This window comes from Aplysia californica, unplaced genomic scaffold (assembly GCF_000002075.1).
Source record: "Aplysia californica isolate F4 #8 unplaced genomic scaffold, AplCal3.0 scaffold00440, whole genome shotgun sequence".
Classification (NCBI taxonomy): Eukaryota; Metazoa; Mollusca; class Gastropoda; order Aplysiida; family Aplysiidae; genus Aplysia; species Aplysia californica.
The window spans coordinates 520859-537438 of NW_004797710.1; the positions used below are offsets into that span (position 1 = coordinate 520859).

General features: G+C 38.4%; 1 protein-coding gene across 1 annotated transcript in view; it reads left to right on the top strand.

Moving 5' to 3' along the window:
* The window catches only part of LOC100533387 (importin beta 1), a gene marked incomplete at its 5' end in the record, with an annotated part of 49317 nt that extends 33873 nt beyond the window's left edge, over positions 1 to 15444 (top strand). Inside the window, 10 exon segments of the mRNA NM_001204674.1 lie at positions 285 to 432; positions 1729 to 1811; positions 3241 to 3348; positions 4652 to 4795; positions 6357 to 6434; positions 6437 to 6447; positions 6449 to 6462; positions 8067 to 8181; positions 9888 to 10052; positions 15305 to 15444. Of these exon segments, the coding sequence (NP_001191603.1) occupies positions 285 to 432; positions 1729 to 1811; positions 3241 to 3348; positions 4652 to 4795; positions 6357 to 6434; positions 6437 to 6447; positions 6449 to 6462; positions 8067 to 8181; positions 9888 to 10052; position 15305 (867 nt within the window). The 3' untranslated portion in view covers positions 15306 to 15444.
* Between the last annotated feature and the right edge of the window lie 1136 nt (positions 15445 to 16580).

A 16580-nucleotide genomic window follows, 5' to 3' on the forward strand; every position in this document is an offset into this window, starting at 1 on the left:
TTTTTGGTTGTAGATGCAGTTGTATAATGAGAAATAAATTTCTAATTTTCGTATAGATCTAGTAATAGAAACCTGAAGGCATTACAATATTTGTTAAGCTATGGTGACAAGTGTTAAGTCCCCAGAGTTCAAATAACTGAAATGTAAGATATTTCTTTAAAAATTTTGCTCATAAAAGAAAATTAAGTTGGTACTTTGACCATCAAAAATCTCTAATTTTTCCAGTAGTACAGTGTTTTAGTGTTGCTGTCGTACCATGACTTCTCCTTTTTTTTCTCGGCCAGTCTGTGTTGCGTAAAGTGACACCTGAGGATGCTCCCAAGATCTCTGACCAGATAATGACAGCCTTGCTGCGCATGTTCCAGTCCACCACAGGAAAGGCTGGTGGAGTGCAAGAAGATGCTCTGCTGGCTATGTCCACACTCATTGAAGGTGAGTTGTATTTAAAAGACACTATTTTTATTGTACTAACTTTTGAAGCAGGTATGATGTTCAAATGTAAGCTTAAATAACTTTGCAATGGCACAAGTGAAGGAATTTTATACTTGTAGGTAGATATAAAGGACAAAACGATGTCTGTGATGAAAACAAACCCCTAAGTGAATACCTGAGGTCATGATTAGTCTTTCTGAGACATCGTATTGTGTATTTTTTAAATGTAGGTGTGGTAAATTTCTTTGCCATAGAAAAGAATAGATTGCAGAACAATTTGGCGATGTTAAACAATGTCTGTCAATAATACAGTAAAGCTTAATCAGTCTTAGTAAAGGCAAAAGTGAAAAGTTTAATGGAAGGCGTATTTCTTCACTGGTCAATGCTTATATGTCCACAGCATTGTTCGGCTATTTCTTCACCTTTTTAATAACACGGTTCTTGTTTGTCTTTTTGTCGGGGGGGCTCATGGTCTTGAGGTTACGGTTTTCGCCTCTCATTCAATAGGTCCTGAATAATAACTAGGAATTGTAGGATGTACTGGAATAGCTCTCATTTCTTCATTTTTCAACAGAATGGTGTATCTTTGAGACATAATATGCAGAATTGAATGCACTTTTCCATGAAATAATTGTAAACTCCCCCTTCTTTGTAACTCTTGGAAAAGTATGATTTCTGTTTTTGTTTCTATTTTTAGTAACAAGGAAAAAAGTCCCACTTCTCAACAGCTTGACAAAACAGAAATCTATTGGCTAGGTCTGAAAGACCATCCAATTCCCTTTCCATTGATATATAATACGTCTATCTGGAGTAGATAGATTATTGCATGAGGCTTGAGGGTATGGAGGACCCCTGAAACAAAGGAAGAAGCCAAAATAGGCAAAACTGCTGGGAGTTAAAGATAGAAACCCAGGGAATCTGGGTATTTGAATAAAATCACAGACCTCTGGGAATTCAAGAAAGTCTCAGACTTGCCCTGGGAAAATAACTTCATTTGCAAACCTTGATAGCCCAATTGGATAAGGTATGTTATTTCACTTTTTGCTGATAATTTTAATTCAACTCTCCTCGTTTCGAGAGTGACTTTAGGGTAAGCAAGTGGCAGTGACAAAAGAGCGAAGTCTCAATCAGAGAAATCAGTATCAACTAATGCTTTCATTGCCGGAGTTATGATGGGGTTTTGTGTTTTGTTTTGGTTTTTAAAGAGACAAAGCATAATATACTTTGGGTTTGTTTTGTTTTTTCTTGTTTGAAAAACTTAATAATGTATCAGTTGTTTTTTTGTTTTTCTTTCAGTGTTGGGAGACAAGTTCCAAAAGTACATGGATGCTTTCAAACCATACCTTCTGCTGGGCCTTAAAAATTTTGCTGAGTATCAGGTAATGCTGGCCATTTGATAGAGAGAGAAAGTCAAGATAGATAAAGATACCTTTGGCGACTGGTGTCAAACTCAGGAAGCCAAATTAAAATTACACCTATGAGTTACTTGTCAAAGTTGATAAACTATACCTTTTTTTTAACAATAATGTAATAATACAACTGGCCAAAGGTGAAGTAAAAACAAATCAAAGCATACCAATTTTTGTTCTCATGCCAATTTGTCAGAGCTGGATGTTTTACATCTTTTCCTGGCAACAGGTTCATGTTTTAAATAAGGTTCTGGTAATGCAGGATATATTTGTTTCTTGGTCCTTGAGTTTGACTCCTGTGCCATGGTCTAATGGGGGGAACAGAGGAAGCAATGTCTGTGATGAGAACATATCCCCTGGTGATATCCTGAACTCATGATTAGTCTTTCTGAGACATTGTGATATGTATTTTATTACTTTGGTTGGGGTACACTTACATTTCTTTGCTGTACAAAGTGAATTTCTATGATGTGTACATTGAATTTTAACATTTTGTTTTTATTATCTTGATTGCTTACTTATTTTCAGAAGTTTGTTCCATATGAAGAGTGGCCAGTCATTTTCATATCTGAAATAATTTACACATAAGAGAATATGTACACTGACTTTCTGTCACTTGTTTTTCAGTGCCAGGTATTATTATTTCTAGAGATTGGTTGAATTGTGCATAATCATGGCATATGTCAGCTTTACTATTGTTGTATTCAAACAATCTATATTTGATTGAATAATCAATTTGTGAGTCATAGTGGTGAAATCAGGCGCTCGTCAAAATTATGAAAGTAAAAAAACTGGCATTTTTCTGCAGGTTTGGGAATTTTTATCACATTTTTGGTTGTTTTTTATGGGGTCAATACCTTTCCTGCCCTTTAATGAACACATTTCTGTGTGAATTTTACTTTTAAAAAACGTTGATTAAAGGCATAAAAGATGTAAATTTTCAGTTTCCTCGGACTATCAAGCTAAGGAAATAATTCAACTTTGACGGCCATTTTCTTGCTAATTTAACCTCTGAAACCATGCGACCCCACCTCCTTCAATCACCATTATCTTGACTTATCCAAGGTAAATGGATATTTTTTCATCAAAATCAAGGCAAAACTAGCTTTAAAATGATACCAATAGCTCCATATGCCCAAAAGTTGATGAGTGCCTGATTTCACTGCGTGGTTTATTTTTAATAAATATATTTGTCAAAATTATGCTTGCACATTCAGCCCATATCATTGTAACTGTTTCTGTAAGTCTTGGCAGTTCTGCTGACACACACACACACACACCCTGAAATGTGCTTTGGGTATAAATTAAGGCTTTTGTTTTATTTTTCTTTTTCTTGTAATCTTTGCAGTGAACGCACCACCACAGTCTTGTTTAGTAACATGAATTACTTGTTCTTCAGGTCTGTCTGGCTGCAGTAGGTATCGTGGGTGACCTGTGCCGTGCTTTGGGACAAAACGTTCGTCCTCACTGTGATGAGCTGATGATGATGCTTTTAGAGAACCTTGGGGTTGGTAACATTTGCCTCAAACTAGGTAGCTGTACCAAGTGATGTATGTAAAGAAAAATGTCATCCTTTTATTGTTGCTCAAGTTAAATGACCTAAGTTCCATCTCCGTTTTAATGGACAATTTCCTCTTAACACTGTGCTTTGTCTGTTAACAAAGGACTCGACCTCAAAATTTTAAAGAAGAATTAGCCCAGAAGTTTGTATTGTGCAGTGTATGAAATATTTTGTAGTGGCTTTTGTTCTTACTCTTTTTCATACTCTATTACTTACAGAATATTGTTTGACCCTTATTTGAAAAGTTCATGTTTGGGGTAAGGTTCTATATTATGGAGATTCTAAATATAATTTCCATGCTGGCCAGATATAAGCCCGCAGGCCTTGAGTATGACACTGTGCCATGGTCTGATGGGGGAAACAAAGGAAGCAATGTCTGTGATGAGAATATAACCCCTGGTGAAAACCTGAACTCATGATTAGTCTTTCTGAGACATTGTGATATAATGTATTTTATAGCTATGGGGACTTTTTTTTTTTTTTTTTTTTTTTGGTTATACAAACTGAATTTTCTTATAAGGGGTTTCTAATTTGTATTATCTGGATTGCTTACTTAATTTTAAAGATACACACTGGTTTAAAAAAGTTTCAATCATGAAAATGCGCATTAAAAATGTAAGCTTGTTTCCTTTGCAATATTTACGTTAGCTGCCCACCAGTACTTAAAAGAGTATTAAATACGTTTTGAGGGTCTGGGTCATTGTTATGTGAAAAAATTATATGCATTTCCTGTATTACTGCTTATAAACTATGAAAATTGGATTTGCGAATACTAATGAAAATGAAAATCATATGTCAGTTGGAGAGATCTTTATGAATATTTCTGACATTGTTGTGTCTGCTTTGAATATGTTGAATTTATTGAATCTAGAAGCGTATGAATGATGGCTTTGGAGGGTTTCTTTTTCAATGCCCACCTTCTTTACCTGCTATGTATGTAATGTCTCTATTGGGGGGGGTTTAAAAGTTGGTAGCTGTGTATTTATTTTGTTTGTTAAGCACTCGCCACTGGTATTGGGTTGACTGAAGGGTGCCACTGGCAGGTTCTACATGTTTTTTTTTTCACTCTGTTGTCTGTAGATCTTAGCTTTTCCCTGCATTTGACTTGGTGTGGTGATGTGCCTCTCTTTGTCCACACATTAACATCCCCACCAACACTTTTTGAAGACATTTGTTGGAAGTTTGTCTATCAGAATTATAGAAAATGCTGTTCTCTTTCATTAATTGTTTCGTTGTTTGTGCTTCCCAGAATGACAGCGTCCACCGCTCTGTGAAGCCTCAAATCCTATCTGTCTTTGGAGACATTGCACTGGCCATTGGCATGAACTTCAAGCATTATCTTGATGTGGTCATGACCACGTTGCAGCAGGCGTCTCAGGCTCAGGTTGACAAGGTGAGTCACAAGAACACTATCCCTCTATGGCGTAAGAATGGAAAGTGGCTTTCTCATGATTCCTTTTCAGTGCTGTTTTAATTCCTTTTTGTTTTTGCTCTGGAAGAGATTTTGGGAGGGAGGTGAGGGGTAGTATCTTGCTTGTGAGCTTAGAGTGCTCCTCATATGAACATGTGTAATTGACCTCTCATCATGCCTAAACCCAGTGTGTCCTAAATTTTTGTGAACATCTCTCAGTCAAGCAAGGCATTTCTTTGGTTCTTTTTGTCAGAAAGAACTGAGAAGGCAAACCTAAGTGCATTTTGGCGGGACCCTAGTGTGGCCAGACACTTTCTTTTCTCTTGGCATTGTAGAATGTTTGTTATTAGTCTTCCTCAGATCAAAGAAGTTTGAGATGTTGTTTCTTCATTTTATTTGTATGTACAATGGAACCTGTGTAAGATGGGCAGGTACTGTTGGGGAGAAAAGTGGTCGCCATACGCAGGACTGATCAAAATGAAGAAAACAAACCGTTTACTTCTGAGGTTCCAACTGAAGATGGTCACAAGCTTAGGACTGCCATAAGGCTCTCTCTCTCTCTTTCTCTCTCCCCCTCTCTCTCTCTCTCTCTCTCTCTCCTCTGACTCTAGGGGGTCCAATGACTTTGGGCTCACTTTTTTAGTTTTCAAGATGGGTCAAAATCCTTTCATAGATCCCCAATTCATACAGGTTTGTGCTTGTGTGCCAAGCTTCAGGCTGATTATTCAATATTTACTATGAAATTCTTCTGCACTAAGAACTGGTTTGAAAATCCAAGATGGCCACCACAGAGACCCATTTTTCAGAAAAATTCAACAAATTCACCCCTAGTACATCCTATTTACCTATGAACTTCTTGCACAATTACATGAAATTTAATAAAAGTCGTTCGTTTAGAAAATTTTTGCAGGAGTGTCGTCTCCCCCTAATTGTTGCTAGCTTTGTTATTTTTATTATGGTTTCGTGCAAGGTGAAAACAAAATGAAATGTGTTAGATGATGAGGAAGACCGAATGCCACAGTAAAATAAACAAATGGGTTGCCACCACTTGGTGAATGAGCAACACTTCTGTTGTTATAGACTGTTTACTGATTGGGTAGGCCTAAACAGTAATCTCTCATTTCACTTACGATTTTGTGTACGAGTTGTGGGCAGGTTAAAGGGTTGTACTGAATCAAATGCTTACCTCACCAGTAGATGAAAATTTATTGTTGCTAATTGATCGACCTGGGTAAACATGAGATTTGAGGGACTTATGACGACAGGTGAATGGATTATGACGGCTCGTCCACAAAGTCATGGGCCTGTTCATAATTTATGACAAAACGTCAGGCAATGGGAGAGTTGCGTGGCGGTCTCAGTCAGATATTTTTGGTTGTCAGTTGATAAAATATGGTGGCCCCGGCGGCGTTAGACATGTGACCCGTTTTACGTTGTGGTCGTTTGTACGGGTGGCTGTCTAAGCAGGTTCGACTGTATTTGTGTCACTGCATTGTTAGTTTTTGTTATTATTGCTTATTGTTGTACTGTATCTCCTCCACAGACCGACTATGATATGATTGATTACCTCAATGAGCTGCGGGAGGGCTGTTTGGAAGCCTATACAGGCATAGTGCAGGGTCTGAAGGGAGATGGTGACACGCCCAGCTGTAAGTTGTATTTGTCTTATTCTGTTAGGCGCCACCCGAGGCGGTGCTACTGACTGAAGTGTCTTTAAGCCATTCCCAAAGGGGGGACTTTAACTTGTTCTTATGCACAGTAGAATTGTAAATAAGCTGATTCATCGATGTCATGCTCATAACTGTGCCTGAACTGCAACAGGGAACTGCTGCTTTTTCTTTCCTAATCCTTATCGCCATTTTCCCTCTACTTCTTTTGTATGTTTGTCACACTCTTGTGACCCGCTATTTCCGGAGTGCCTTGATAGTCGAAGCAGACTTTGTGCTGTTGGAGCTTGAGAAGTGAGCAGAGTAAGTAAGTCTGATTCCCTGTAAGGACTTCTCTGTTGACATCCACCCCTTGCCACTCATATGACCATATGCTGTTGCGAGCGCAGAAAAACCTCTTCTAAAACAAATATTCTGCTGGAGTTTATTATGTTCCCATATTGTCTAAGAATAATGATTTCAGATAGTGTTATATTTTCATCTATTTAATGACAAGTTCACATGGCATGGAGTTATGTGTCATTTTCCTGCCCTCACCTGCCTTTTTTGTTGCTGTTCACATTGGGTTTATCAGGCAAATTTGCTATCATCAGGCTCAGGACTTGAACTTTCAGAACAGTGCCTCATACATGTTTTAAATTGTGGTGGAAATCAAGTATACCCGTTATTCCTCTTTATCCTGCTTGGAAGTTTTAAATGTTATGGGCAAATGATTTTTAGAATAGGAGGGTTTGGTTTGTCTATTGGAAAACTAGGTTAAACTCTTGATTTTTAAAGTCAAGTTTATGTAGTATGGAGGACACTTTTCACATGCACTCCTTGGATAATCTTGAAAATGTTCTGGTCTGCTCCTTTATTTAACTTTGTTATTGTGTTTTGTTTATTATTTGCCCATTATTACGATGTAGCAGAATCATTATGATTTTTTTTTTAGTTTTACGAAAATATGATCATAATACCCTGATTCCAATTTTTTTAAATATTCAGCCACTCCAACCCACTGCCAACCTTCCCGGTGGATAGGGGGAGAACAACTATCAAACCTGGACAGTCTTTGTTCTGCTGTCTAACTTCAACACCCTCTTTGCATTGAACCCTTGTTGTCGTTCCTTGCCACTTTTCTCTTGGAAAAAGACTTTTGTAGTGCCAAAGCCAGGAGTAAGGCAAACATTGGGCTGACAAAGTGTCAGAAAAATGTTGCCCTTTTGTGCTGTGGGTGACAGCCTTGGCCAATGAAAGGATTAATAAGTGGATCATTGTTTGAAACTTGAAACGATTAATAATGGTGTGTTGTGATGAACAATCAGGACCTTCAAATTTTCTTAACAGTGACATGCCCGGCTCATCACACGTTTGTTTACGTTACATTTATAACTTACCACAACCACTGTCCTTGGCGCCCCAGTGCAGAAGAGTATCCATTAAGATTTTTTAAGCTATATTACTTTGTCCTTTGTTGATTACTAAAACATATGCTGGTGGGTGGGCAGCCCTGCTATGCCTGGCAAAAAAATTTTTTTGCTCTTATTAGTGCTGACCCACTGCAAAGTACACATCAACAGCTTGTGCTTTTCCTCTGTCTTCAGCGGATGTGGTGCTGATCCAGCCCCATGTGAACCACATTGTGTCTTTCATTGAGCACATTTCTGTGGACGACGACAAGAGCGACAGCAATGTGGCAGCCTGTTGTGGACTCATTGGGTGAGTAGGCCCTTTCCCCTGTCTGTGTTTTGGTGTATGGAGAGTGACTGCCAGGCCCTGGGATTTGAATAAAATAGCTGAGACCCTGGAATTTGAGGAAATCTGTAAATGCCCTGGGAAAGTACATTGTCTAATATTTGAAAATGAAATCTGATAACGTTGGTGTGTTAATTTTTTGTCTTTGTCATGTTTGTAGTTTTCGTTCTTGTTTCCGTTTCAAGAGTCACAAGCGTTGAAGACTGACGGTTTTGGGGGTATTTCAATAAATCACCACAACTCTCAGAATTACCCTATTGTAATTATTCTTTGACACAGTAAAGTAACATTCAAGCTAAATCTAATACAAAAAAACTAAAGTTGTCTAAGTCTAATACTTTATTTGTATGATTTTTTTTTTTAATTGGCATGAATTTGATTTTCCTAAACATTTCCAGAGACGTGACAAGTAGAATGAAATTCACTACAACAACAAAAATAAAAGTTCAAAGTGTTCTGGTTTGATTTGTATACATGTGCAAGTGTTTGGTGAAAATATAAAAGCTGGTCTGTGCATTGATTCAGACCAATACACTGAATTACATGAGACAGATGTACGGCACGACGTTGTGATTTCGTTGCGCGAAAAACAACACCGGTACTAGTGCTAGATCTAGCCCTAGAACTATGACTCGGGCCGTGTTCGGGTACATATCCAGGATCCTAACTATTAGACACATCATATTCTGAGACACTACAACTAGTAAAACGTACAGAAGTATAGAAAACGGCGAAATTATGTGATTCTTGTTCATGCGACTTCTTTGGCCGTTACTACGATGCGACTGTCGGATTACTATCAGCTGTATAGAAAAAAACAAAGCGCGAGTTCCGGTCTGTTCAACCCCAGTTGGGGTCACTGTCCTTCACCTTCAATAACTTAAAAACTACCGGCCCCAGAGATACGAAACGAAGTCTGAGTAGCTCAGGCTTGGCCAAACAAGGGTACGAGGCGGGTCTCGCGATCCGTGCGTGATTTGTAGAGCGAAAAAAAATTTCCAAAGTTGGTCACGCAGGGATTGTGAGACCCGTCGCGGCGGGGGTCATGCAACTGTTGTGTGAGCCGTCTGAAGTGAGTTAAATGCAGTGGTACCATGCAAGTAATTAATATTTGTCATTTTGCTGTCACGTATAAGAAAAGCAAGAGAAATACACATTGTACAAGATCTGGTTTGTCAGGCTTGTCATCAAGACCAGTTGTGAAAATGCTTTAACGGTGTGTTCGCATAAAGTAACATGACTTATTTTGAGTACGGCATGTACTAGAGACTTGCAATTGTCCGGTCACCGAAGTTCATTCATACTTTACACTCCACACATTTGATAATTTTGCCCTTGAAGTCATTGTACATTAGCATTTACTGAGTGGTCAAAAGTGTAGATGACTGGTGGTTGATCTGGTTTGGTTTGCTCTTTCTCTTCTCTTATTGAATATTTATCATCCTTATCCCTCCTCCTTTTCTTTGTATTGTACTCCTTTATATCTCTTGTTGATTTCTTGTGTATCCATGTTTCCCCAACCATATTTTGTTTAGTGTCTACTACAAGTTTTGAAAAGATGCAAAATTGTACGATTTTCTAGTTCAAAACAGTGGTGGATAGATTTGTATACAATGTTCAGGGTCCATTGGTAAATAGCAAAAAAATTTGTTCTCTCTCTCTTTTGACAGTGACTTATGCTCAGCATTTAGCCACCAGATGCTCCCAATGGTGGACAGAGATACAATCACTAACCTGCTCACCCAGGGCCGCCGAAGCAAGATGCAGAAGGCAAAGACCTTGGCCACCTGGGCCACCAAAGAGATTCGCAGGCTCAAGAATGCCACTTCTTCGTGGTAAGCTACTTTTGTATTCTCTGCAAGTCAAAGAATGGTTTTTAGTTTGTAATTACTCTGTCCTGGATCTGTGGTGTATTTTCCTTCTTTTCATGATTTTGGCTCTTGGGTTGTAATTTTGTAATGTGCATGTGAACATCAATGTTGGGTGTATTGCAAGCAATTTTTAACATTTAGCAAATGATTTGTTAAAAATCACGAACTCAAGTAGTGTTGGGGGGGGGAAAATCCCGATAACAATGTATACAGTAGACACTGGGATGTGTGTCCTCTGCACGACTGCATATAAATGCTAAGTTTGTCCCAATCAGAATTTTTATGTATACAAAAATGAATTGTGGACTATACACTTTAAAGGTGTGTGAGTACTCAGATTTGTTCGTTTAATACTTTACCGGTGTGTCAAAAATGTATTTTAATTGATGATAGGTGAGTTTTGAGTTTTAGTTCCAGTTGTTGTCTCATTTTGTTATTGCAAGTCCTCAAAACCCAAGAACCAAAATAACAACAAACCATTTTATGGGAGTGAAGAGTGCTTAAATAGCGTACAATGCAGAATGGTTTCAATGAGGTTCGCACACAGCACTGCAAACATGAATGCAATAGACAAATACAAGATCAATAACTCCACAATGTATTATTGTGTAAGCTTCTGGAATGAAGAGTATCAATAATCATACAAAAGCATGCTTGCTGTTGCTTACACATATTATTTTGCCAATGGCAATGGTGACTTTATGGTTTTGTTTAAGCATTTTAGTTTGACTGTACTGTAATGTCCATAGGACTTCCCATCTATCTAGTCCTTAATGCCTCCCTTCTATATTTGGTTTTTATTATAAGTAGTGATGACCTCTGGCCTTGGCCTTTAGATGACTGTCACTATTATTGTGCTACTGCATTAATCAAATGGCAAATAGTTCAACCCATGAGTGTTTGCACATTTGGGGGGGGGGGGGAATAGCTAAGATATTGTACGAAGTTTCAGCTCTTTTTAGTTTTTCTAATGTATGAAGGCTGTTTGTGTTATTTTTTAATGAGGTCTTTCTTTCTGTGAGGCACAGCGGTGAAACCAGGCGCTTGTCAAAATAATGAAATTGAAGAAAGCAACATTTTCCTGCAATTGTTTGGCAATTTTTATATTATTTATTTGTTTTGGGCTCAACACATTTTGTGCCCATTTAAAAACATTCCTGCATGGATTTTACTGAAAAACTTTGATCAGAGGCACTAAAAATGATAATTTGTTGTTTCAAAGACATCACAAAACCATTTTCTCGCTAATTTTACTTCTGACACTAGGCCACTCCTACCTTCTTCAATCACCAATATCCCGACTTCTATTAAAGAAAGATTGGTATTTATTTATTTTTTCAATTAAAAAAGCAGGCAAACGGACAGGCTTTAAAATTATTCGAATAACTCCATATATCAAGAAATTGACAAGCGCCTGATTTCACCGCATCATGACACATATGACAAGTGACTATCGATGATTGCTGTTTACATTTTTATCAAAATTAGTCGCAACGCCTGATTTCACCGCTTCATGACACATATGACAAGTGACTATCGATGATTGCTGTTTACATTTTTATCAAAATTAGTCGCATCTAATGCTATTTTTTGGGCACCAATTTTCTTTGGGGTTGTCGTTGGGTGGGGTGTATGGAGAAAGTAAGCATCCAATTCATGTGAGCAGTTCTGCTTGTATGTTTGTTTTTTCAAATAATAGGATCAAACACCATATTCATTGTTCTTTCAAATAATAAGGCTTGCCTGTTAATAGTCTACTATAATGTTCGTAGTTTTGATAACAGGTTACTCTCAAATACCTCGCTCTCTCAAATGGCTTAGCTGTGATTATTATTTATAGACTTGGTTGGAAGCTGTACTGATTTGCTTTGCTGGGACTATCTCATTTTTACTCTTTTTTCCTTGGGGGGAATGGAATATTCAATTGTTATTATGTGGGTGATGGGTTGCTCCCTTCGTGTAAAGTTTGTTTTAAAAGGAAATTTTTTATATGGCTTTTCGATCAGGAACGCTTGATAAGGAATGGGTTTGTCCGAAACATTATTTTTCAGTGGGTTGGAAGGGACTACATGTGGGCTTGAATCAAGCCAGGATCAAAGTTTTAGTCGTCACTCAGTTGTTGCCAGCCGCCGTGAGTCTGTTTGGCATGCTTGTTATGTTGCTCAATTAAGAAATGAGTTTTTCATTGGTTTTTTCCTTCACACTTTTTATCCGTTTCAAAGTTTTTGAAAAGTGCTTTGCATAGAAGCAATGTTGAGGTTATGTTTAATCTCATGCTCTCTGCATATGGGTTCTGAATTTGGTTATTGATTTACTAATGAGGGACCTATTGTAAATAGGTTTATATACTCAACAGAGCTTAGAGTGGTACTTCCTTTTTTTCTCCTGCTGCTGGATTAGGTTCTACGGGTCACCACTCCCATCCCCTCAAATAACTTGTTTCCTTTTGTCCCTGCCCATGCCTGTAAGACCAGTGCCATCCCTTTTTTACTTAAGTCCTTCAGGACTGGATTTGGGAATAATAGTCAGAATGAAGTTCATGTGTCTATTGTAATTGTGTCGTGTCCCTTACCATGGTTAGCCATTGAGTATCAATGTTATGCAGAAAAATGTGTGTGAAGAGTTTGGAGGAGGGGTTACATACCGTCTTGACCTGCTTTGTGGGTAGTCTTAGTTTTTTATTTTTTGGTTTTGAAAAGCTGGTAGCTTTGCATTTCATTTTCGTCACAATCGGTGCAAGATAGATATTCCGAATATATGTATGTGTAAAGTGGTTTGGAACATTTTGTTGTTGTTCATAGAGTAAGTTGTAGACCCATCTTACTCCCAATTCAGTTTCTCAATGTGTGATGAATATCAGCTGGCACTGGCGCACTTCATTTATCAGTCCCAACTAAACACCCATCATTTTTTCATGCTTTCTCTCTCCCAGTGTACACACAAACCTTTTTGTCTGAAGAACCGTTCGTGTGATATGAATTTGAAAGATATTAGTCATGCTGACTCTGACACTGATATTGTATTGATTACTTCAAGGACTTGACTTGTGTGTCATGACATGGTGGAATCAGACACCCGTCAATTTTGGGGTAAATGGAGTTAGCAATATAATTTTAAAATCTATTGATTTGCCTTGCTGAAAAAAAAATACCCATTTATCTTGATTAGACATCAAGATATTTGTGGTGTCAGTGAGACTGTTGTCTGTAGACTTTCTGAAGCTTTTGACTATGGGTGGGCTCTCGCAATTTTTTCAGGCTTGGTTGCTTCAGAACTCTGCCATATGCACTTTTCAGTGTTTGTTTTCATATTTCAAATGTTATCGGCTCCAGCAAAACTTAAGTTTCATTTCACCATTGTTGCATTTCAATTGCTCCCTTTCCCTGGCACATTTTACACTGCATGTGTATGTAGCTATTCCTGTTTTCATTTCTATTTACAGTTGACATTTTGTATTCAGTTTTTGTTTCTAGCAGCTTTTTTTGTGTGCTTGTGCCACACTTTCTTTTGTCGTATTGGCATTACATATGACCAAAGACCAACTAAACATTGTTATGTTGCTCTAAATTGTTGGTAACATGTAAGTGTATGGCACAGTGGATGATAGGCGGATGTTCTGCTCCTTCTTTCTTATCAAAAATCTATCGTCCTTTTCTCTCCTTCTTTTCTTTGTATGTGACTCAAGTATTACCTTTTGTTCAGCACTTAACATGACCTATTTGTGTTGCCAGTGCCTTAAAGCCTCACACAGGTTTTTGGGGTCCAGTTTGGGTCCCTTGAAAATTCTCCATAAAATTTGTAACATTGTGAGTCAATACAAATCTTTTAAGCAATTTTGAGATGTTTTTACTCTATTCCTCAAAATGTTCATTTCTTGGTTTTAAAAGCTAAAAACTCAAAAAACCATTCAAGATACAGGGATGAAATTTGGAGGATAAGCGCACCGTGCAATTCCAAATAAAATGAAGCTAGCTTTTTCTAATTTTTGGAAAAAATAGATAATTTTCTAACTTTGCTATTTTGACTATGTTTGTCATTCGCTAATATGCAAGTCTTCAAGAAGTAATGAAATTATTATTTGCAATTTCAAGATCAGCTAGCATCAGTTTCTTAAAGATTTGTGAGCAGATTACAAATTATGCAATTAGTCGGTGGCCTAGTGGTTAGGCTAACGGACTCGTGATCGTTAGGTTGCGGGTTCGGGGGTTCGAGCCGCTGGCCTGACGTTTTGTGCTCCGGGATAGGCACTTTACACGAATTTTCCTCACTTCACCCAGGTGGAAATGGGTACCCGGCCATATACAGCGAAAGATCTTGTCAGTATGTTAGTGTTTTAGCATCTATAAATGGCTTCTGGAACTTATACTGTATGCTTCCCAGTAAGTTGAGATTTTTGTTTCAGAATGCTCTCAGGTCTTCTGGGGTAATAGTATAGATTGTGAAGCGCATAGGGCTTGCTGTTGAGCAGGGATTCACGCTATACAAGTGCTATCTATTATTATTATTAGATATCATGGGTGGTTTTTGAGTTTTTAGCTTTTGAAAATGGCCTTTCATGTAGCCCTAATTTACCATATCTGTGATAATATAATTGGTACTGATTCCAAAAACTGAATATTTTTAATCCCTCAATGAAATACTTTGAGAAAATGAGAGAAAAAAAGTTAAAATAACGTAATTGTAGATTTTGGTACTAAGAAGTAGTGTGTGGGATTTGTTATTACAGCTTTATAAAGTAATCATTTTTGCAGTCCTTGTCCTTAGTAATGGGAGCGTCTACAGACATTGATATATATGTTTTGGACTGTGCCTTATATGTTGTCTCAACAAAGAGTTCTAGATTAGATTTAGAGAAATAGCTTGAATTATGAAATGATTCCAGTTGACACAGAGTGCCAAGTAAAACATGAAATATTGCTAGCTGTGCTAAAGTCTAGTTCAATTACTGTCTCTTGTCAGAAGTTTGGCCGTTGCCTTTCTCATTATTGAAAACTTTTATCTGGAGCCCTTCCAGGCTCGCAATCATTCCCAGGCTTGTAACTGACTAGATCTATGTTCATTATCCCTGTTTGGTTTGTAAGTTTGAAGTAATGATTCCATGTGGTGTATGGAGTTGTGTATTTAAGAAGGTAAACATAGAATTTAGGTTCAGCATGATAAAGAAAGCTGTGATACTTTGTCTTACAGTAATCTTATTTCCTCCTACTATGTTTCAGATGCCTAGGCTTCCATGGCCAATGACCGACTGGGACCGGACTGCAGACACCCTCCAGACTTTTCCAGCTGCTGCCAGCGTCTTGCAGTGACTGACACTTGGGGATGACAGACCCTTCAACTCTTACCCCTGCCCACCCCGACCCCTTGCTGACGCTCCTGTCTATCGGAAGAGGCCCCCGGACTGGCTAACTTCCCATCTGACTGTGACTATTAAACATTTTGACCTGGTGGCCTATGGAGGGTGTACACATCAGCCAACACCGTACCTGACTGAACGAAACTCGACCCTACAGCTCACCACTTCAACAAGAGACACAAGCATACATCTTAACCCATGGACATTAGGATTGGAAACAGACACAAAACAGACATGAATGGATGTTCAAGCATGATCAGATTGGAAGTGTATTATGGTGGTCACTTTTTTGTGCTGGCCCACTCCCCCTTTTTGTTTATCCCCCTTCCTTCACCCATTGGGTTTAGGAATTCTCCTTGAGAAGAGAAATTTCCCTTCTCTCTCTCTCTCTTTTTTTTTTTTAAGAGATGAGGAAATGCATAGCGGTACAAAGTATGCAAGTGGTGGAAAGACGTGAGAAAGAATGCACAGGAAGAAGAGCGAGAATGAATGTTGGATGTTGCTGGGAATGGAGATTTGTGCTCTGAGTAAGCAGGTGATGTCTGTACAGTCCTCACTGCTCAACTTCTTTACTCTGGTGTAATGTTCACCATGACTGGGTTCATGCCTAGAGAACCCTGTAAGAATTATGCAAATTGTGTCAACCAACCTTCAGAACCCAGACCACAAATCCTGCGTGATCGTCTGGTAGAATGCAACATGACGTGCACAGATCACTGTGTCTAAACCTACACTTCGTTGGAGACCATTCAACCATCTACTAGCTTTCTCTCTCTCTCTCTCTCTTTCTCTCTCTCTCTCTATCTCTCTCCCTCTTCTTCTCCCCCTCTCTCCCCCCCTCTCTCTCTCTCTCTCTCTGTTTTACTTTTTCTCCATATATTGTATCAAGTTTCTCTCTCCCACTGCATGGTACTGCCATCAGTTTGAGCTGTACAGAAGACTTGTGGTATTCAGACATGTATTTTATGCAGGACACATAGGCATCCTTGACTTCTGGGATCGTTCCCTTCCCAGATGCCCAGTGTCATGGTGGCCTTTGTCATTACTTTTCTCTATCCTTCTTTATCAGCTATTCTAATTACTTTCTAACTCTCTAAGCTAACTGTTGCTCAGGATTTAAACTTTTATTTTTTAGGCTG